The following is a 23,728-nucleotide window of genomic DNA, read 5'->3' on the forward strand; positions in this document are numbered from 1 at the left end:
ACCTTTGATGTCTTGCAGGAGAGGTATGAAATGGTTTCTTTGGTCACTGAGTAATGAACTACTCGCAGTGATAGGCAGTGACTATCGGCTCTATCTTGATCTCTGTTCTCCTCATCTTAACCCCGGGTTACTGTGTTGATTGTTAAACGTCATTGCTGATCTGCTCTCTGAGCGTTGGAGGTATGTTGTAACCTCTCAGCCTGTAGGTAGCTCTCTGACTTCTTTAAAACTGCTCTTCTGCAGTTAATACGTTATTTCAATGAGTTAATAATTCTTCCCAGTCCTCTGAAATTCTAGAGTTCATTGCCTAACCACAAGTGGTCATTCTCCCATAAGTTGTGTTTGATTCCATTGTGCTGTAATAGAAAGCCAGAAGAAACAAAATATTGTGCAGCTCATTTTTAACATAACTCAGATTTTTACATAAAAAGGAGCACTGTCTTTGTAGGCAGCTTTTTAAATGTTAAGGAATTTATAATTTTAATAATCTGAGGCAGTAGCTTCATACATCATCTTCAATCTTTGGGGAAAAAAGTTCTCTTCAGATTATTATTTGGATAATTAGACTTTCTAGTAAGAACGTATTACAGGAATTGTAGAAATCATATTTGAATCTTGAAGGATTGTCCACTGCTTCCTCACAGTCAAGTTACACACTCGCATCAGGAGAGTCTGCTGGCACTCGGATGAATATCTGTCTCCACAGCAACCTCTGTATTCTACTTGCTTGTAGAGGACCATCAAGGTGCAGCACATTCCATTGAGATCTCTGGTTATGCCTCTGTATTTTTGTAAACATTCATTCACGATCCTGGTTTTTGTTAAGAGTAAGAAATGCTGTATAACCCTTCCCAAACCTTCCAGAAATTTATTTTGAATTTCTTAAAGCTACCATCTGCCAGGTGATTAATATCCTGCTTGAGCAATTGCATTAATACTCCATCACTGACTTCCACCTGATCCTACATCAAGGCACTGGCTGTTCTTGCTAGCAGGGAGTGCATGTGCTCTGAGCTTAGGATAGAATTTCATCTCATAGATTCCTTCTCTTGTCTACCGGCCTTCCTCTCTGTGCTATATCCACCAATATACCGATATTGCCCATATATTGGTAAAGTGCTAAGGTAATTACAGCAGGAAGAAGAATTGTGATAGGAGTATTTCCGGGCCTTGAATCATTCAAACTCCGAATCGTATCTTTCAGAGATTGACGGCTATCATCGCTGCTGCGTGCAAGGAAGAGTTGAGTTGTGATAGGCAGTCATAGCTTGCTTGATGCTCCTAAAAACTGATAGCAACTTCATGGTAGAAAATAAACCATTACGTTACATAATCGTTATATGCCCATCTGTGCAGTCTTTCAAGCAAATACCTTCTGTCAAAGTCCTTGGGGTTGTTTCTGTGAGGACGATGGGATTCGATCCAAGGCTGATTATTCAGAGTTCCTTGGTAACCATCGGCTGGGTACTTGTGATGGATCCATTGACTCCCTTCTTTGAGACTAAGAAGAAAAGAGGCTTTGCAGTTCTGGTGCACACAATAAATTGTGCCCGTTCTCTTTTCTGATAATAAAGCAGTGTTACAGAGGGGAAAGAGTAAAAATGGGTATTTGACATTTTTTTGCTCTCGAGCTTGTTAACTAAATCTGGTGAGGTTCGAGTTTTCTCGAGAATTCTTCATTCGAGTACAGAAGAGCTTGTGCAATGTGCTTGACAATGAAGGGAGAAAGAAGAAATAGATTTAATTATAAATGGAAACAAAATAAACGGGGGGGTGGGATGAAACCTAGTAGTTAAGATTGTCCGTTCACTCTTTCTAGAAGGAGGGCTTTTTCCTGGGGGCAAATGGTCCATGTTAAGTTACACTCAAAACTGCACCATAGTGCATATTGAAAGGAGGAACGTTGGGCTAAATCTTACTGAGCAGCAAAACTTGTAATTTCTCGTTACTCTCCCTTTATGTTTGGAAGATTGGGAGGGTTTTTTGCTTTGCCAACATGTAAAAATGAAATGCTGGTACCAATAAAATGTCCGTTTACTGAAGGCAGATATGAAACGAATTTCTTCAAGCCACCAGCTGAGACGTGTGAATCAGTATTTCGCCACTGACCTTTTTATGCCTCTTATTTCTATTCCAGTTCTTAAGATCCGATGATTAACCCAATGAAGTAATGTTTAATCATTTAACCTTCCTTTGCCTGTATTGTAGCAGTCACAGGAAATCTATTTCCAAACCAAAAAAAAACAACCACCCAAATCATCTTTGAAAGGGACATAGTGAACTAAAGGATCCTGAAATGTTATAGAGAATGAATCATATTAGCTGAGAGTCGGATCCTGTCTAGATACTTTAATTTGGGGGGAAAATGTTTTGCCTGTAAGTAGCTGAACTTTTATGTCTTTTTATTTTACTTTATTTCAGTTAAATCAGTTGATTTATGAAAATTGTTTTGCTTCTATTTCAAATGCTTAAAAAAGTAGAGAAAAGATTGTTCCCTGCGCAGGCTTTATAACAGAAAAATTATATTGTGAAATAGGTAAAAGTTGTGAAACTGATGATTGTGTTCTCTGAGAAATGAAACTCTTAAGGTTTTTTTTTTATTATTATTATTGCAGATGTCGCAAAGATTTGACAAACAAGATTTAAGGAAGCAACTAAACAAGTATTTCTGAGCTTGTTTTCATTAAAGTAAATGTTGTGACTGCAAATATGTAGTTTTATTGCAGCCCTGATGTGTATATTACCATGCAGATTATTTGTAGCTATGATTGTTAGATCATAGAAAATAGGAAAAAAGATCCTTAATTTATCTCTTAGCTTATTTAGAAAGCTTGAAAAAGGAAGACAAACTAGAAGTTCTTGACTGAAATTTTTAGAACTATGGCTGTGCTTTCCATAGAGTACTTTGTAATAGACAATGAATGTAAAAAAACTTGAAAGAAGAAACTGAGTAAAAATATTTTTTATTAAAAAAAAGTTATGAATTAATAAGGTGAGAAAAATTGCCCCGAAATTAGTTTGGGTTTGGGTTTTTTTTTGAGGGACAGACTTGTTACACTTTTTCAACACTTTCATCATTGGTTTTATAACAAAAATTGTATGTTTTTAGCTGGAGTGAAAAAATTAGTTTGAAAGCAGCCTTGCATTTTGCAGCAGTCTGGAAATGTGGGTGAGGAAAGCTGTTTATTTTTAAGAAATTTGATGAAAAATGGTGCAATGTGCTTATACTAGGTTAATACAGTCAATCTATATGTAATTATAATATATTTTATTAAACCAGCTGTGCTGCAAGCATTAGTTTATAGGTCACTTGTTAGAGTTTGTTTCCAATGCCAGCTTGTGAAAATTAATACAACAGTGTATTAGCACTGCAGTCTAAGATAATGGGTAAATATGTTAAAATTGGGGTAGGAACAATTTCCACTGAAATACATCGTGGATCTATTTTGAATAATTGGATTGTAGTGTTTTATTTTAAAGATCCTTTACAATGAGATTTATAGAGCTGTGAAAAAAATCTTTATTGCCTTATAAAAGTGAAAATATTGTTCTAACCCCATGAGCATTGTGAAATGGTGAATAAAATAGGAACTGAAAATACCATGGTCACATTCAGCTTTGTTATAGAGCACAGGGCGAGACATCTTATGAAATGCCTACTTAAGGCACTGCTTTTTCAGTTCACCTTTTCAAAGCACAAAATCTCTTGCTGAAAGGACAGTGTTACTGTGTTAGCACACTTTTGCACTTCAAATGAATTTGTAGAGAAATTCTGAAGACATATTTGTACTTCTGTACTTGGTTAAGGAATCGGGATACCTGTTGTCTCCTTAGTGGGAGTTTTATTTCCTGTGCTGATAGCTGTGTGGTCACAGTCGGCAGAGGAGTGTTGTGTCCTTTTCATTGCGTGTCCTAAATCCTCAGTGGGACTGGAGGAGTATTTTAGTGCTGACCCTCTTAGGGATCCTGTATTACCTTGTTTCAGTTTTGCTTAACTTGGAAATACTCATGAGGGAATTTTAGTTTGAGAAGGAACTGCCCTTGATGTTGCAAGATTTTTGGACTTGGTTCACTGGTAAATGATCATGTTTTGTTATTTATAACAATTTGTGTCAAAATGCACTCTTTTTAACAGAAAAACGTGAAAAAAATTACTTTACTTGGGATGTAGGCATGTTCTAGCCCTGTTTCTGCTAACACAAGCTCAAGTCTTTGGTATCAGCCTCGCTGGGAGTGGGTTTGAATCACTCACGCTTGCCGTATGTATCCCAGAAGTTAAACAGAAAAATATCAGGAATGAGTTTTCAACAGAGAGTAAATATTTCATCTGTTCCATTTTGCAGTAGGACACGCATGATCCCAAGGTGTTACTCCTGATGAAAGTTAGCAAATTCTCCCCTTATAGAATATTCTAAAGTTTTTTTTTTTATATTCTCCTGTGTCCCACTGTAGGATGTAGGAAATCTCATTCATTTGGCATTTTTTTTTAAGTTGAAACATTCGTATTAATTTGGGTTATTTTCTCAAACATGCAGTATAATAAATAACATTACTCTGATTTCAATAAGAATTGGTGGGTTTTTTTAATTTGAGAATTTAACTAATTTTAAAGCACTGTAATGGAGAAAAATTGCTACTTGAAAAAGGCGTGTAAAAAGATAGTAAATGGCATTAGCACGTTTTTTTTTTATTAGTCATCCAGCATAGAAAGTTATGTCAGTTCTGTAGTTCAGAATTTAAATAATATGCAAGAACATTGTCAAGTAGTTGTAGTTTACTTGTGTTGGTATATAGTATTGAAGGCTTCAAGAGAATTGTAACAAAGATACAATGGCATACATTTAATTTTTCTGGATTATCTTGTAGTTGCTTTAATAATTAATGACATTCTAAATTCTACACTGCAATAGTGTGGAATTTAGAATGTCATTAATGATTAAAGCCATTCCCTTGAGAAATTTATCTGATAGTTTTGTACAAAATGTAAATCGGTGAATATTACATTGCTAGTGGAAAAATCAGCTTTTTATTGCTTAACTGTAGGGTTTTTAAAAATAATTTATAATCCCTTTTCAAAGTTTGCTGTTACCAAATATAGTCAGCTTTCTTTAACTACTGTTGCCAAGCCTGAATCGGTAATACTGACCCTGTGTGTAACTTTGACAGGTTTGCTTCAAAAGAATTTTATTCTCATGTAAATTCACTTCTCACATTCAAATAAAACTGCTTGTGAGAATCCTTATTTTTCCTTTTTAAAATGTTTACTGTGTATTTGGTAAACTTTGAGACTCAGGAGTTTGTCACAAGTTTGTTTGAAAGTTTTATGGTCACAAAATAAAAGTAGGCAGCATGTTCTTAGCATGGCCTTGTAAAGAACAGCTAAGGTGTCATATGGTCTGCCACATTTGCTTTGAAAGTATTTTAGATTCAGCTCTATAGATTTAATGAATTTTACAGGTCTGTTGTAGAAAATAGCTGGAATTAGCTATTTTGATTAAGATCCTGGGTTTGAGAGAAAATATCTAAGGGTATTATATCCATATAGTATTATATAATATATCTGTTTTTATATAATTATATATATAATATAATATATAGGATATTATATCCCATTATATCCTGTTCTTGTGTTTTGAGAAAGTACCTTTTTAACCCTGTAAGTGGTATTGCAGGAATTGATTCCCTTTGCTTGTTTAAGGAATAAGGTACAAGCAGCACTGGCATTTCAAAGAGAGGGGAAATAAATACTAGAAAACCTGTTTCCATAGTAGTGTGAACTAAGTGCCACTTGCAGAGTTTTGAAAAACAAAACTCAATACATGTGGGTGGTCAGATTTTCATGCTGAGCATTGTGAATTTCTCTGCCTTCCCTCTAAGCCCAGAGTTTGAAACTCGCTTTTTTTGTTTTAAAAAATCTCCCATTGCTAGTTAGAAAATCCCAAAGTATGGAGGACATTGAAATCACATACAAAGAACCATAGAGTCATTTAGGTTAGAAAAGACCTCTTTGAGGGTTTTTTGGGTAATTTTGACTTTTGCCTCATTAATGCTTCATTTTCTTGTTGGCAGGATTTTGCTTCCCGGGCTAAACTGGCTGTCCAGAACCTGGTGCAGAAGGTTGGGTTCTTCGGCATTTTGGCCTGTGCTTCAGTAAGTTCGTTTGGTTTATCATCACAAATTGCAGATCAGATGTATTGCAGTGAAATTAACGCTGTGAATTGTGACTCGGTTTTATTTGACTTTATTTGCATCTTTGTGCCCTGTTAGCTCTTTCTGTGTTCTCTGTGGTGCTTAGAGAAACAGGATGGCTGTGGGACTGGCAAGTGCAATAGCATGAGAAACTCCAGTCCTAGATTAGTACCAAACACTTCAAATTCTGTATAAAAGCACAGCCAACAGTCATGATCGCTTCCTTCAGCTTCACCGCTGGGCTTCTTGACACTAGTTCTCCTTGGAAGATAATGAGTTTGGGATAGTGCTGTTTCCTTTTTAATCAATCAGAACAGAATGGTGCGGGAAGGGATCCCATTTTTGAAAAAGATAAAGCGATTCATTTTGTAGTGTGGTGAAACCCCATAAAAACAGGTCAGTTTACTAAAGATGCAAAAGGCCTGTTGCAGTGAGGAGGACTTACAAGAGACAGAACTAAGACATTCTTAAAATACAAGAAGTTTCTATGTTTCCATTTCAGACCGGGGATGCTCCCTGCATTTGATGTTGAGGCCGTGTCTTCTCTAATGGAGGCACAGGCACGCTGCTGCTCACTGCGCTGCCATAGTGGATATTTGGCAGATCAGATCTTATGCCTGCTGACAGTTACCCTGTTGAGACCTTCCCAGCCCAGATTATTAGCTGGCAAGATGCACAAAGAGCTGTGTTACTACCTATAGGTTCTGCTGGAACTGTATTATAATTTCTTTATGTGTTTATGTACTGTAGCTTACAGTGCTTGACATCTTCAAATTCAAAGGTATACGTAGACTGAAGAGCGGAAAACTACCTGCATAAATCCTCATTAGGGTATCCATCGATATTAATTGTTCTAAGTCTGATCAGGCGATATCTTTGGGTCATTAGGAACCAGAGAAAGAGAGAGAGAATGAGGAAGCAAGTTTGAGTCATGGCTGTATGAACTTCAAACTTTTTTTTTTCTTGTATCTTTCTTACTTAGAGAGAAAAAAAGTGGCTTTTTTTCTCTTTAAGTAAGAGGTGATACAAGCATCTCCACTGATGATATTTTAGGATTTAAGTAGGATAATACTGTTGTTTTAGCTTAGAAAAATATGGGACCATTTGAGGTTTAAATGTCTTGCTGGAAGCTTAATGAGAACTGGTCAGAATGGTGTGCCTTACTCTTCCATCCCACACACAAGAAGTGGGCTGTGATGCACAGAAATGCGATTACAGTGAAGAGGGGAAGTGTAGGTCCCCTATGATTCCATTCTTCCGGAATACCCACGGCCATTAGCCAGCTGCTCAGCTGATGAGGTATTAATTCCACCCTTGTCTAGCATCTCTTCTAGTTTCCTAAATTGTAGAGACGACCGTGCTAACTATTTTCTCAAATGTAAGTAACTTGTGTTAGCTGGAAAGAATTAATCCGATTATAGTTGCTGACATACAACTTCTGTTCACTAATTTTGTGAACTGTCTTAATGTTTAGAGTGGAGACGTAGGTACAAGCTGTTCTTTAAATCTTTCTAGTAAGCTCTTAGGCTGCTCCTTCGCTGCCTCTGACTCATTACTCTCTAGTCACCATCTTGTGAGCCATCGCTGCATGGGCTGTTCTCTCTGCCTTGTGCAATCCAAACAGTTTGTAGATGGCAGGGATGAGTTACTGGGGTTGCTGGACAAGGTGAAGCGTGGGTAAATGGAGAACATGAGGAAGGAGTTGGTAAACACAAGAGGTGATGTGTAAAGTCTTGGTAATTCCTGCTTAGAAACATTTTTTTAACTTCTTACCTACTTACTGTGCTGTTCTTCACCGTGCTCTGCGCTCCAGCTTCCCTCTGCTTAACTGGGCTGCCGGAGGGATGCAGAATCACGAGTCCACCACAGTCCACTTGAGGATTTGTAAATGTGTGTACAGAACAACTGCAGAGGAGCGGTAAAAAGGGTGAGGTTCAACATGGCAGAGGCAATGAGAAAGCACAGGGATCCACAGCTGGATGTGTTTGTTGCATCTGTAGGTGAGGAAGGCAGTGCCGCGTGCGTGCTCCTGCATTTGTGCGTCCCCCCATGGGCTTCAGGGCTTCTCTTGCTTGTTGCTGCTTCTCCGTATGCTAGAGGGTGTCTCCTTTACTTGCTGCCCTTGTAATTGTGATCGTACTTTCAGATTTTGAGCAGTATTTTAGTGGAGTGTATTTTTTACGATTAGGGAGCTTGCTTGTGAAGTGGGAATAAGCTCCAGGTTGCTGCTGTGTGCCAAGCAGTGCCTTCTCAGTAAAAGTACAATCAAGTTGAATTTAAAACTGCGCAGATTTATCCAGTGAAGTCAACCAAATGTTATGTTGTTTAATGGCAATAAGAAAGCCATGTTACTGTCTGGAGCTTATTTCCTACCTAAAGGTAGCTCTGGGGAAGGAATAAAACAGGAATTAGCCCTGGAAGATCCTTGCTGTGACTTGTGAGAATTTGCCCTCCTGTCTTTGTGGGCTTTCTTGGCAGCTCTCAGTACTGCGTGTGCGTGTTTTTTCAAAAAAAAAAAAAAAAAAAAAAAGAACAAAGAGAAACCTCTCTGGCCTGCTGATGGACCCTGCTGTGGACTTGTCGAGTACCTTTGTACTGCGATATCTGTAACGTATGGGTGACATCCACGGTTACCCCTACCTGAAGTGTGCTGCTCCCTCTATGGTGATAGTGATGCAGTAGTTAAAATGTACTCTGAACTTCGGGGAAAAAAAAAACCTTAAACCAGCCAACAGAGACCATACTTGAGACCTAGAGCAGACTTGGCTCAGAAGAGCAAAATTATCTGGCTGTGGTATAAGTAAATAATTTACTAGCCTCCCATGCCTAAGACAGCTGTCACAGGTAAAGAATCATTTTAGCTGAAGCAGAGCATGTTTAGAGACCGTTTCAGGGCATGATTAGAGACCGTTTCAGATTTCTTCCTATGCAGGTGGTGGTGTGGGTGCTCATAAATTTGAATTGCTAGTTTATAACAGCTAAGTATAACCCTCATAAGCTTTCTCGCAGATTTCAGGTTTCCATTCAGTCAGTTGCAAGTTATTTTTTTTTAAGATGTTTAGCAATCTACATTCTTATTTGTTTGTGTAACAAAAGGACACAAATACCGCAGGATATTAGCCCAGTAATACACTGCTACTGTGAGTTATACATACCCCGTGTGTTTACTCAGACAGTCTGCCCTGGTACTGCATGCTAAGTGTGAAAGGTTGGAATCTGGATACTTTCTTGGTTTAATTTCAAAAATATTTTACAGATAGTATCACAATAGCAAACATCAAGCCAATGGTTTAAAAATAATAAAAAAAAACTTTTAATTTTAAATGAAATGCATATGCTTAATAAAATCTAATCAGTGCTTTTAAACTGGATACATATGACTGTAAATGCCAGTTTTTAATGTACTTTCTCAGATGGAAATCACTGGGGATCATTTTGAACACTGGCTTCCAAGAGTGATGTGCTTGTCAGTGAGAAAATTTGATAAATCACTCAAAACGGCTTTACTGTGGTTTCAGTGCATTTCACATGGAAAACTTTTTGTTAGCTTCTTTAAAATCCAGGGGTAAGGAAGGGACCATGAGAATGGAATTGTCTGGGACACTGTCTAGCAGAATCCCAGAGACTTAAGTTATGTGGTGCGACATTAACATTTTTATAAGTATTAAGACACAAGAGTTTTGGATCAAGTTGAATAAGGGGAAAATGTTCATTTTTCAAAGCTTCAAAGTCTGTCATGTTCCTGTTCATCTTGGTAAATGCTGCAGTTCCTGAGCTTCTCTCTCCCTTGCACTTCATAGATTCCAAACCCTCTGTTTGACCTGGCTGGGATAACATGTGGACACTTTCTGGTTCCCTTCTGGACCTTCTTTGGTGCAACCTTGATTGGGAAAGCAGTAATTAAAATGCACATCCAGGCAAGTACTACAGCTCCCTCAGGGCTCTGGGGTGAAGACTTTTTTTGGGTTTTTTTGACTGTTACACTGTGTTACTCTAATGAATTCTGGAGTCTCCCTTCCTGACCTGAAGTAATGGAAATTAATTTGGTGCAAAGGATTTACAATAAAGGATCTGCTAGGCTTCTTAGGCTCAAAACTTAGGCAACTGAATAATTTATAGCTACAAACTAATGAGCTTGCTGCCTACACCACTCAGGAAATTGGTGGTTAGCCAAGTTATTTACCTACGGTTTTTACCAGACTGAAAGGACTTCGTACTCATAATGAACTTGACTTTTTGGTAACAAATACTCATTTCAAAGAGCGCTGCAACCAGCCTTCGCCAGTGAAGCGGCACTTTTGAATGCTGCCTTTTATCTCAGTTGAGTGTGTAGAGAAAACCTTGCTCCTTTCAGGCCCTGCAGAAAGCAGGCCGAGGGCACGGCTCTGGCCATGTTGTCTGTTGCTTCCAAGCATGGTCAGCAATTTTTGGTGTCTGTGTTACCCTGAACGGGCTAGATTTCAGCATGTGGCCAGTTTTTTCTTGCTAACTCAGAGCTTTACTGGATGTTCTGAATTTGGCCATCAGAATCTCCAGTTGCTTTCAAAACTTTTTGAGTCTCACTTTCAAAATTTTTGAGTCTCACTTTGAAAATGCATCATCGTTTTGTGCAGTGAAAGATGAAGTATTGATTCTCTGGCGATTCTTCACTGGTGGCGGGGTGGTTAGTACTAGATCATGAACTACATTGCTTTATTTGTAATGATTAGAACCAATGTTTTCAGCTGGGGCTTGGTTTTTTTAGCATCTCCATAGGACTGGTGCCATGCCTGTAGCAGTATTGCTTGGAAATCTTTGCTGTTACTACATTAAAATAGCAGAAGCTATTAGTAGTATAAAATTACTCGTGTAGTACCCTCATCAAGCTGCTTTAAAATCCTTCTTTTGCCCTGAACAGAAGATTTCAATCTTCAACCCTTTTTTCCCCCCCCTTTTGTACTTTTTTTTCACTTTCCCCAGTCCTGAAACAGAAAGTAACTAAAAGATCTGAATATTCTTTCATCTACTGTGATAGAACAACTTTTTCTCCACACTTAATTTTGTATTATCTGATTTTTTTTGCTTTTAAGTCTGTGTACTGTTAGAATTTGTTCTGGCAACACAGAAAAGTGGAATAGTTATTGTTTAATATTCCTTTAATGATTTCATTTGTCTTGTTTAGCTAGCAGAATGATTGCTATGTAATTTATAGTGCTCCACACTCAGATCAAATATAAGTGGAAAAAATATTTCCCAGTGTCTTGTACAGTTGGTAAATCATCTTATTTTTGTAATACATTTAGCTGTTAGAATGCTTTTTTCTGCGATGCTTGATTTCAAGCATACTCTTGTGCAATAGCCTTGATTTTTGTAGTGATCTTGCTGCAATTTGGAATTTCGGAAATGTAAGAGTCATGGAAAAGGCTTTTAATGAAATCTTTCTCTAGACAGGAAGCGAGTGAGTGGTGCAGTGACCACCCTGGAACTGCTTTTAACTGGCCTCTTCCTCCGGACCACAAAATCATTTTGTGTAGTCGTAGTCACATTCCCAATTTCCAGACTGGTGAATGCAGTTCTCCTTAGCTCATGTTTAAATCGATCGAAGGAGACTGTGGGAACTGTGTGTGTGTGCGTACGCATCTACACCCAGTCTGGCTCACTCTGCAAAGGAACAAACTGTCAAATAGGACAAAAGTGGAATTAGCAAAGGCTATTTTAACAAAATTTTAACTTGTTTTAGAAAAGAAGGGAGCGATAAAATGATGGACATTTGGATTTTCTGCAACATAAGCTGTGTTAGAGAAGTTTCTGCCATTTATTTTACTTTGTTCTAAATAGTCTGTTGCATTAGAGATGGTGACAGTTAAGTTTTTTGAACAGACAGGTACCCGCTGGCTCTTACTTTGTTGTTCACCCACACGGACTAGGAGATACATTATGTAAATTTTACATATATAGTTCTATTTACATAATACGTATACATTAAATAATGTAAAAGATATGTTATTTTTCACTTCTGTGATCTTTAAGTACGTGCGTTTGCGTAAGGGGATGTGAATTGTTCTACATAGTGATGACTGGTTTTCCATTAAAACATTGTTGACCAAGTAAAGTGGCATTCAGCTTCTGGGAATCTTAAAATTCGCATCTGGGAGGATGCGAATGGTTAGGAACACAGGCTACAAAAACATTGCAAGAAATGAAATCTATGAGGAAATAGAATAATAAAGTAAACAGCTTTTCTCCCTCCAGCCTTTTTTTGAGGAGAGTATTGAAAAATAAAGACCTTTAAAGAAAAGGGAAGGGAAAACTATGTGTGACTGCTGCAGAAGCTGTCTGGTTGGAAAGGAACGTGAACTGTCGTACCCCATTGTCTCTGCTTCCCTTTTGATCCCATGTTTCTCTAACTGATGTTTTCCTTCCTACAGAAACTTTTCGTTATTATAACATTCAGCAAACATATAGTGGAGCAGATGGTGTCCCTAATCGGGTGAGTAATTCTTTAATGCAGTAATACTTTCGCTTATTAAGTGGAAAAATACTGGAGGAGTCAAATTAGATGTGCTGAAAATTGTGTTTTGCTTCAAAGTGCAAGCTTTGGCCAACACGTGATTTAGGTCTTATTTGCAACTTCATTCCTCACCTCAAAGGCTTCAAGTATTTCAAGAAATGTAATAGCACCGAAGGTCAGATGGCCCGAGTATATGGTACCAACAGTTAACTTTCACCCAGAAATATGATACAGCTCTCCCAATGCAGATTGCTAGACTTTTAGCTGCAAATAGACTGTTTTTTTATAGACTTTCTTCAGCGTTGTAGTGTGACCCTATGACAAAAATGAAAGATCTGTTGTGATTTACGCAGTTCCCCAAGATGACATTAAACATCTTCAGTAATTTGAGCTATCTTATACATTTAAAATATTTAAATATCTCATAAAATGTCAGAAAGAAAAATTTGGTGTGTAGAGCTTTATCTTTTAAGTTAAAAGCTCAGTTTAAAACAAGAAAACTAAGCAAAAACCCAGCTAACAGTTGAGGGGCGGGCGGGCGGGGAGACAATTGAAAAAACATACTTAGATGATGGCTCCGTGGGTTTGAATGAAGATTGGATACTGATGATGAAGTGTTAGATTTTTTTCTTCATATCTACCTGTTCAGTCTTGAAACTCTGTGTAATTTTAACATCCATTAAATGTCAGCATTTCCTGCCCGGTAATCCAGCAAATAAGATCGCAACAGTGCCTCTCTAACCATGCAGAAGTTTCACAAATTACTTGACTGCAAACCAAGAATGCAACTTAATTTACATGTAGGCAACCAGATCATATGGATTTCATCAAGAAGCCATGCTTAATTGTTCAAAGTAAAAATTGTGTTCTTCAGGGGAAGGCTGCTGCCTGTTGTCAGTACATGGACCACATTCAGGTCAGGGGTACAGGTTTAAAGTTTTAAATAAGAGTCTTAAATAGAAAGCTTTATTGTTGTGGGGTTTGTGCTTTTTTTTGTTTGTTTGTTTTTTAAAAACTAGATACCTAATGTGGATCTGTAAAATAAATTCTAAGGCGTTCCTACTTTTCCAAGGTCTTTCACTTGTTATATAGGGCAAATTGATGGATACGTTGCTATCCAAACTGTAATAATTATTTTCACATATAATCCAAAAAGCCAAAGTCCTCAAGAACAGTTTCAGGGGAGGAATGTCCGGAAATAATTCCTGTTAAAAATATGTAAACTTGAAGTAGTAATGCTATACAAAGAAAAAGGAGTGTCAGAAGAAACATTCTAGGGCATTTCGCTAATGAAACAAATCCTGACTTTATTACTTCCTGATCTTCTGATTGGGTGTCTGGTTTGTAACAAACTTCAAAATTAATTTGTTGCTTTGAATATTATTTAAAAAAAAAAGAGAAAAGTGGGTACTTTTAACCATTGTTAGTTAGATTTTCTTCGTATCAATCCCACTAAACAATTTACTACTAGCTTTTGATCTGCACTGCTGCTAGGTCAGGTATATTTCCAAAGATCTACTCTCCTACAAATCTTTGAGCCAAAACTAGTAGTTTTTTCCTACTTCATCTGTCTTGGAGATAATTTTGCATCAAATTACTTTGAATGCATTCACAAGACCTCTGCTGGATTCAGATTTTATTAGATGGTTGATGTCAGAGTTAAAAAATGTTCTCGGGAGACAGTAAGATTTTTGGAATGTCCCGGTATCCTTGACTTTTCTCAAGCTGTCTGCTAGCATTACCTCATCAATTTCTTCTAGAGTGGAGTATAAAACTTGTTAAACAATGGTTTGCATTAAATCCCTTATTAAATTAAAATATAGCTCTGTTTAATGGTCAGTAACTGTTTTAATCAAATTCTGTCTGACACAATGACTTAGGAGGGTTTTTTTTTTGTCTGGGATATTGCTCTTACACAATAGGAAATGTCTAAGCACAATACTTTAAAATAACGAACCTATTAATATACAGGATAACTAAAATCTAGACAGAAGATTAAGTTATGAGATAAAGTCTGAGAATATTTGATTTTATAAGCCGGAGAGAATTTCTTGATAACTACGTGAGTCTTAGTCAAAAAGCAAAAATGATTCACCTGCAGACCTTGTTTACTTCTGTTACTGGCTGCTGCTGGCATCGCACGCCAAGCCTGCCATAACCAGGCTTTTTTAATATAATTTAAGGTAATTTGATTTTAGAATTTTGTGTAGGTCTCCATTACAAAAGAATCATAAAATACTCCTTTATTTTTTATATTTTATTTTAAATATTTTTAAATTATTTATTTTACTTTAAATATTAATTAAATAATGAAAAGGCAAAGAAAATGAAATGTGGCAGGAAATTAAGAAGCTATTTACAAAAAAATTTGGAAAGCATCGGTGGTAGCTAGTAAAAACAAAAAAAAGCAAGCTAAGGTGGTGGCAGCAGCAGGGCGAAGGGCAGCAGTGCTGCAGCAGTCTCCTTGGGAGGAACAGGGAGGCATGGATGGGTTTAAGAACCTGGTTAGAATGAGTCTTGAAATCAAAGCTGAAGAGGATTACAAAGGCAGTGGTAGCTCACACTGGGCTGGTAATTATCAACCTGTTCTACCAGTTAATAGTTGCAAGTTGTATTGTTGCTGTCTAAAATGCCAGGAGAGGAGAACGTTTTCTCTCGGGTTGTATTACATCCAGAAGCTTTTGTGAGGAGAGATGGTGTGTGAGTTTTGTCTTGTGTTCTGTCACCAAAGAAGAATTTAACTTACTGATCATCCCTGTAAAACACTTTGACGCTGGGTTTAGGCCAAACCTAGCCCATTTAACGTTTTAATTATCATGTGTGTTGTGGGTTTCATTTTGGCTCTTAAATTTTTCCATTTAAGTTGGTTTTTTTTACCTACAGCTGCAGGATTGTTTATGAAGCCACACCAAGCACATTGCTTTTAGGCACAATTGTATTTTCTTGGAAGTGCCCGTTTGATATGTGGATTAAGAATTCCCAGAAAACTACTAAAGAAACAGTTCTCAAAGCACACACCATCCACAAAACTGTCTGCCATCAATTCCGGTTAAATGTTCAGAAAGAAAAAAAAATCTTAATTTTTTTCCTCTTTTTGTAGTTCAGCACACTGTTCGTATGTTGTGATAATGAGCTAATAATTTTAGAACTTCAATAGACATCTAAAAAAATCATAAACATGTTTTATATAGCATTAGACAGCACGTGGCCTTCACCTCTGAAGCATCTGAACTTCAGTGACAAGCCTTAGGGCTGCATCCCTTTTGGACAAATCCCACCCTTAGGGCACAGAGATTCCCTCTGACTATTGTTAAGTTAATGATAAACTCCTGTAGGCTGCAGAATGTCTTAATTACAGAGGCTGTGATAAGTTACTCAGAAGGGAGGCAGGCACCCTGGGAGCTGCTCATGTGATACACCAGATATGCTAGTGCACTGCTGCTGGTAGCAAACGATGCCTTGCTGACTTTAAGAGAAGTAGAAACTAATTTATTTAGTTCATTAACCGAGTCAATAAACTAATTTGAAGTTTAAATAGAAGCCGGTCAAATGCGTGTAAAAAATCTGCATACTTCCACAGATTTTTCAAAGTTAATCTGTTAGCACCCATGTTCCGTGGGTGAGTCGTGTTAATGCGGTGAACGAACTCTGGAAATCTGCCCCCAAATCCCACTGCTTCTGGAGGGTTTCTTAACCTGGTGGCGTTTGTGAAACAATTTCCATGCTTAGAGGCTATGCAGGCCAGTTTGAATGACTGCACATCTGAAAGGAAAAATAGTTTTCTGGTAACAGGTACTTGAACCATGTCCTTGACAGACCAGTTTGCTGCTATTTATTGTGCCATAATTATTTGCTTCACAACTTCATCGTGGTTGATTCTTGTAAGGAGCTTTCAAAAAAAAGTACAAATGAAATCATGGTGACTGATGTAACCGGAAAAATTGCTTAAAGGTTGTATTTTTTTTTCCCCGAAATAATTTACTATATAGGTTTAGGTTATTTCTTTAAGTCAAGAAGCTACCATGAGAGAAAGGGCTGCACCAGAAGTCAGTTGTCCTGGGCTGGGAAAAGCCCCTTTTATTGATTCATGTTGTGCCATGCGATTGCCTGGGTCTGGGGGCTCCAGCAGGGTCTGAGCGCAGCGCATGGCCTCTGCCAGCTCATCTCCAGGGCTTGGTGTCCCTCTGCCCTGGGCAGCGTGGCATGGACAAGTCCAGGCTCCACGTGCCAGCCGCACCTTCTGGTGGGGCGGACCTTTCCTTGGCGTGTAAACCAGGAACTCCAGATCCTGTTAAACTGGTGTCTTCATTGAAAGATATTTCGAAAAATAGGTTCCAATCAATATTTAAAATAAAACCTGTGTAGCAGAATACAACCAAGCATGACCTGAAGTGGCTGAGAGTGTGGCTAACGGAGCATGACTTAAAAACCTCTTGTGCGCAGCGCTTCTGGAAGGTTACACCAATCCACCTGACGTTTTTTGGTACAATAAATCAACGGCTCTCCTCCCACAAGTATATCAGAAACCTGTGGGACTGTGCCCTCGTAATACACCCTGTACACAATAGAACAGCTCTGCACAAAAAAGGCTTTAGTGCCTTGAAAGGGACACAGATGTGGATGAAACTTGAGTAACTTTGGTGTTGAAAACCTTCCAGTGGATCACAACAGAATTAGAAGAGTTTATTTGCAAAAGGCTTGTAGGACTTAACTCTGAACAAACAAGCTGCTTCTTTTTTTTCTGAATTGTGTACAAAAATATATCTTCACAACAGAAATAGAAGTTGCCATGCAAAGAGCAATATTGAGTTAAGAACCAGCAGTTCAGAGATGTTGCAATTCCTGTTTGTGAAAGCATTGATGTTAACATAACAGAATGTCCCAAGAAAGAAAGTTTTACAGCCAGCTTGGTTAGCGTGGGTATTGGAGCGTAGCTCCAGGTAGAAATGACGTCAAACATCTAACAATTTTAGCTTAGTAATCTTTAAGTAAGATATTCTTTCTTCATCTCTTACAGCAAGCGAATCTGCCAAGTAGCCTTTTAACCCCCAAAACGTTTCTGTTTGTCCTGACCATGAACCAGCTTTATTTTCTGCAGTTTCAGAAGGCTGAGGGCAGATAACATCTAAGTTTCGCCAAGGCCGAGGCCAGTGGTAGAAGCCGAAGGCTGTGGTTGCTCCCTGTGGGCTTGGGGAACCCAGGTTTTGCTGCCGGACTCCCAGCCAGGGTCCAGGTTTGCTGCAGCATCAACTGGGGGCCGAGGGCCACTGAGTCACTGCAGGGTCCTGGTATTGGCGGAGCCTCAGGGAAACGGATGGTTTAAATACTGTGAGAATCTTTATCAGCACAGGAAATGACAGCTCATTAAAATACTAACCGTTAAGCCTGTTTAGATCACTGTCTGGAAAAAAATTAACCATTGCAGGTTCAGATAACTTGCAGGAAGAAAGGTGCTCTGTGTAGGCAGCAAACATGGAATGCAGATTAATCAGTTTTGCTACTTGTCCAGCCACGTGAAAATATTTCCCTTAGAATCTATTTTTCAGTGGTTTATAAAACATCTAATTTCCAAAGAAGTTGATACCGTGCCGGAGCAAAACTTCCAGTTTCTTTTGAGAGAGGGGTGGCTGAAATAACCCAGTTGGGTGCCTCCTGCCAAGTGCCACACGCACGGCTTGTGAGCTGCGGGGTGGCTTTTCCTTGTGTTCTTACAGGGGAATGGAGAAATGTGAAGCTAATACAGAGAAACTCTGTGTGGGAGGAATGGGTGTTGGGTGTGATGATTTAATGGTGTTTTGCATAATTGTTTGGAAGGTGGAAGCCTTTGCTTTGGCCCTCTGGCCTAGCTGTGATAGCTAGTCTGATCTAAATAAATCAATAAAAAAGGAATTGGAGGTCCGGGGAGGGGAGGCTGCAGCCCAGCACTCTTCCTCCTTCGTTTTTCACATTCTTCAGTGGTACTTGCTCCTTTTTTGTGGAAGGAGGTAATCCCTGGCCTCGGGCCATGCTTGCGCCAGGGCAGCAGGGTTCTGGATGTGTGCAAGGCTTGTGCTAACAAAACACACAATGACCTTTCCCTCCTAGTTTGGTTTTCTGTTGTTTCAAAATTTCTTTTGCTGTTGTCTTTGTATGGAATTGTAGTGCTGGCATTTCCTAAAAGGATGTTTTTCTGTAGCTGGACTCGCCCAAATAGCTGAATCTGAGCAAATGTATATATGATGCTGTTTGTCCCCAGGCCCCCAGAGTCCGGACAAGGACAAAATGTGCATGCCAGAGAGTCTGACAAAACCTGTTAACAGTTAAACGATTTTTCCAAATTAACAGCCATGGATATTAGAGAGATCATCCATAAAATGGGGTTGTGACTCAATATTGCATCACCTTTCCAAGCAGGGCTTCGGTGTTTCAGCCTGGGAGGCTGGTGGCTTCTTTGCACCACCTCTTCAAGGACCGTGGTTCTTATTTCCCTTCACATTATTATTTCCATGATAACATAGATTTCCATATTTTTAAACCTGTAGTACTTAATGCTTCTTGATCATTGCAACTGGGGGACTGATGCCAGTTGCTCCTGATTCAACGAGCTGCTGAACAGGGTATAAAATTCAGAACTGAATGCCACTGAAGCTCTTATTTACATTTTTAAATTCTGTCAGAATAAATGGAGTTTAAGTACTACCAAGAGTTAATCAGCAGCTTAATCATCACTTGCTGTTAGAGGCCTCTTACAAATGAGAAACTTTCATTAACAGTAGAAAACCCACCCTATTAATGTTCCTAAGTGTGAGTCGACAACTGCAGCTTCAGTGTTCCTTCAAAATGCTTGTTCATTCTAACACTTCTCTCTGGAAAAGTAGGCAAATATACACATGCATTTGTACAAGATGGGAACTTTATGTCCCAGGTTATGGACTAACAGATTTATTTTTTTGTGTGCGAAGTATAGCACAATGATACTAAAATGCAGCATTTGATAGAAACTGTACTGCACCATTTAACATTTCTGAACGTTCACAACTTGTAAAAGCAATGGTTATGACATTTCAGTAACTCAAGGGTAACCTATACGCTTAAAGATCTTGTAAGATGAAAAAAAAATGCCTCTCGAAAGCGCAAATATCATGATTAGATGGTTTTCAAGAAGTATTTTTAATAGTAGTAAAAATGCAGTTGGCTGGCTGGCATAGGGAAAATACTTTTTCTTTTTTTACCCCCACCTTTTGGTTTGGTGCTTCATCCACGTGTGTTGGAGAAAACTCCTGCCTGTAGTGCCAAAGGGTCTGTTAAAAAGAGAAGTTTCCGCAAAATCTTTCCTCCCCCTTCATGACTAGTGACATGCATTTGAGGTTCAACTGCTGACAGTCATTCTTTAAAAAGCAAAATTAATAATTTACACAGTGTATTTTAATAAACAGGGCTTTGCTGTAACTGGAACAGAAGTTTCAGGAGTCATAGTGTCAGAGGCTGGAAGTTGGTGTAACTTTTAAACTGATCCTACAAAAACTTTGCTGAATCTCTGTAGTGTGGCGCTTCAAAGAGATGTGAAGTTTTATTTGTTGGGAAAAAATCTATATAATTTTTCATTTGGATGGAAATGATGGTTCTTAAAAAAAAATATCAAAGCTGCCTCTATTTAATTACAAATACTAGGTAAGACTTCTGAAAACAGGCTTCAACAGTGTTTAGTTCCATGAAGCAAAATTCTTAATGGTTGTTTATGTTGTAGTATTAGAATGCAAGCGGTGTTTTTTACTGAAATATTCAGATTTTAATGAATTTAGGCTAGTGCAATCTTTTGGAAGTCTGTTTCCAGTTTCAGTTCCTTGTGAAACATTCAATTGTAATGGAGAATCAGAATCAATAAAACAAAAATTTGTGTTTAATGTTGACTGTTTCTAAAATCTATCTAAAATTAATATTCTCTCCTCCCCCTTCCAAAAAAATAAACCCAAAGCACTTTTTCCTGAATCTTATGATAAAACTCCAGCTGGTCTCTTCTGTTTTTCAAGTACATTTTGTTGAATTTACTTGAATTTGTTGAATTTACAGAATACAAAAGAACAGCACCTCTCGTCCTACGGGTGCATCTTTGTTCCTGATTAACTGCAAAATTCATTAACAGTGATAGCAACTAGTACAATATATTTCATTGTTTCTTTGGACAGAAAACATCTAGTGAATGACTTTTTTATTTTTTGATATTTTTTTTAATTGAAGGCCTTAAGCAGCTCTCCAAGACCTACATTTTAAGCCTTTAAGAAGGGACAGCAGGTTGTGCATTTGGGGTTTTTTTGTGTGTGGTGTTTTGGCAGATAGAGACTACAAAGTGTGGATGAGCTGAGGTCTGTTGTGTGCTAAGGTCCTTTTTTCTTATCCTTTCATATTCTTTATTTGAAAGACAATAGGCTTGGTTCTGAAAGCAAAATGCAAGGAATTGGGTTTAGATTCTTCTACCAAATAGGTTTATCTTCCAGCATCTTCCTTTCTGAAGGCCGATGTGTAAATACACTTGTGGTTTGCATCTAGACTCCTGAAACTGCAGCAGCCTTTTGAAGGTGTATTTTAAAGTCATTGCTAAGTGGCGCAGAATTATGATGCAAATCTGCCCCTTCTGCCTGTGTACCTGCCTTAGTTTGAGTGTAAGCTTTGAAAATTTGTCCTGAAGCCTTCCCCCTCCTCTGCTAAGAACAGGGTGAGTGAGCTGAACTACCCGAGGTTTGCAGGGGGATACCACTCATGTGTAGTTAAAGGAAATGAAAACCAATTTTTATGACTTTTAGATCTAAGATTATGTCTGTGCTTTGGATATGAGGTGACACGTGTATGTTAGCTGGCTGATTAAATGATTGAATTTTGTTGGAAAAGTACAAGTAACCAATACTGTGCTGCTGAAATGGGATTTCAGGAATTTTTTTCCTAGTACTGTGGATTTGTGATTTTTCTAGATGTTACTTTCCTTCATTTTACTCCCTATTTAAATTTATGCATACTTTTTCACGATTAAAGTCTTTGCGAATGTGCAAAATATTGCAGACTTTCAGAAGCCAAGGCCCTTGCATTCAAGATCTTACAGTTCTTCAAAAGAGCGTTAATAAAATGAATATTGTGCACTTAATTAGTCATGCTCACAAAGGAAAAATAAGCTAAATACTTGTAGTGAAAAAAAATTTGAAATACAGTGTGATCTTCAAGCCCTCTGAACTTGGTTTTCATGTCTTTGTTCTGTTGTTTAATGCTAATTGGGCACTGACTTAGTTCAGTTTTCAGAAAAAAATGGAGGCATTTGAACAGCAATTCTGTTAATCATTCATCTCTCATCATTTAAATATTCCTTATTTCATAATCATGCAGAAGTTTAAAAGTAAACATTACCTTTCAGTAGCTTTTCCGGGCTTCCAAGTGTTCCTTGAAAAAGAAACCTCAAAATGTAACTGATTTCTACAACTGTGACTCGCTCCGATCGCGAGTCATTAGGAGAATTTTTACCACGAATACGCAGCTTCGTAAGGGACGGTTCTGAAAAGCTGGAAATTGTTTGTAAAAGTTGACATAGTCATGTATAAAATGTGTAATAGATGTGCTTTAGGCTCTGCTCTTTTTTTCTTCCCCCCCCCCCCCCCCCTCTGAAATTTTACCAGTCCAGGCACAGAATTTACTCACCCATTTGTATCATTGTGACGGTGAATCATGAGGGAAGCAATCCTTTTCTTGTAAATAAGTTCACAAAAATTATTTGCCCCAGGCTACTGATACATTTCGTGGAAGAGTGAGCTACTTTGTTTCTTCAGTCTGTGCATTTTCATAATTTCTTAAGATTAGAAAACTGGGGTTTTTTTAAATTGGGCTTTAGCCTGGAAAAGGGACTATCATGTCACATCAGGAGACTCAGGAAGATTATTTGAAGGACCTAGCTCAGCCGCAGGCATTTGGAGGGATAGTTTGTAAAACACTGTGTATTTTGGTGTCTGGTGTGCTTTGCAGTAGTGTAAAGAATCAAAACTGAAGTGATGAAATCTAGTTGACTGTTTTTAATGTAGCCCACCATATTTAATTTCTTTAAAATTAGAAAAAAATAATTAAAATCTCTCTTCTTTTTGAAATTAAAATGGTGTTTGTCAGTAATGGGGACTCCCCCATGGCTGGAGTTAGTGTAATATAGGAGTAGAGTGTATATATGTGGATCAAACCTTGGGAGCCTTCGGCTTGTGTGTGAGTTCTCACCACACCAGCTCAGCTAGTGTTGTACCTCGGCTGTGTAGTAGGGATTTATTTAATTTTTAAGTATTGTGACAGTTATTAAAGCTCCTCAGGCCTCCTGCTAAAGCATGGGGTGTGGGTTTGAAGGCTGGTCTCCCAGGTTGGTTTGGATCAGAGGCCGGCCAGGCCAGGCCGCGGTTGCAGGCCGCGGTGCCACCACCTTCCCACTCCAAGGCGGGAGCCGCTCGGCCCCCCAGCACCCTGTCAGCTCTGGCACCTTGGCGGGAGAACGAGGTGTTCGGTAACATGTCGTAGCTTTTGTGCAAGTCATCTGCCATAACCCATGGCATGATTCAGAGCAGGGTTCATAGTTCCTTCTTTGTTCCTTTGTTAATCCCTGGCGGGTGGGAGGGGCCTGCACAATTTGCTAATGCATTCTTTTTGGGGAAGGATGACGCACAGATTGGCCTAATAAGGACTTAGTTTGAGAAAGGGGCCGTCTTCTTGGAGGAGATAGGGGCAAGTCATAGGGCCAGCAGTTTCTTTTTTAACGGAGGGATGACACAAGCACAAGTCATTTCCTTATTAATCGGTTCAAACCAGTTCTTACAGGAACTGCTGGTGATAAATGTGGGACTTCTCAGAAGTCATTCATTTCATTCTTAGCGCTGCCCCAGCGCACAGCCCCAGCTGGCTTCTCCCTGCCTTTAAGGAAATGCTCTAGCTCAGCTCCTTTCTGTTACCAGCACTCTAGTGTCACTGGCTTGCTCTGAGATATTTTTCTTTTTCAGCACTTTTTGAGGATCTGAGGAAACGTGTCCCTTTCAGAAGTATCAGATAAAAAGATGAAAT

The 23,728-nt window shown here is 38.5% G+C and overlaps 1 protein-coding gene across 6 annotated transcripts in view; it reads left to right on the forward strand.

The window, feature by feature from the left end:
- VMP1 (vacuole membrane protein 1) overlaps positions 1-23,728 on the forward strand; it is a 70,817-nt gene that overhangs the window by 42,547 nt on the left and 4,542 nt on the right. For all 6 annotated transcript variants that reach the window (XM_080384034.1, XM_080384036.1, XM_080384035.1 and 3 more), the window contains 3 exons: positions 6,070-6,150; positions 9,990-10,106; positions 12,597-12,658. In XM_080384034.1, the coding sequence (XP_080240160.1) occupies positions 6,070-6,150; positions 9,990-10,106; positions 12,597-12,658 (260 nt within the window). The remainder of the gene's footprint in view (positions 1-6,069; positions 6,151-9,989; positions 10,107-12,596; positions 12,659-23,728) is intronic.

This window comes from Falco punctatus (assembly GCF_963210335.1).
Source record: "Falco punctatus genome assembly, chromosome: 1".
Classification (NCBI taxonomy): Eukaryota; Metazoa; Chordata; class Aves; order Falconiformes; family Falconidae; genus Falco; species Falco punctatus.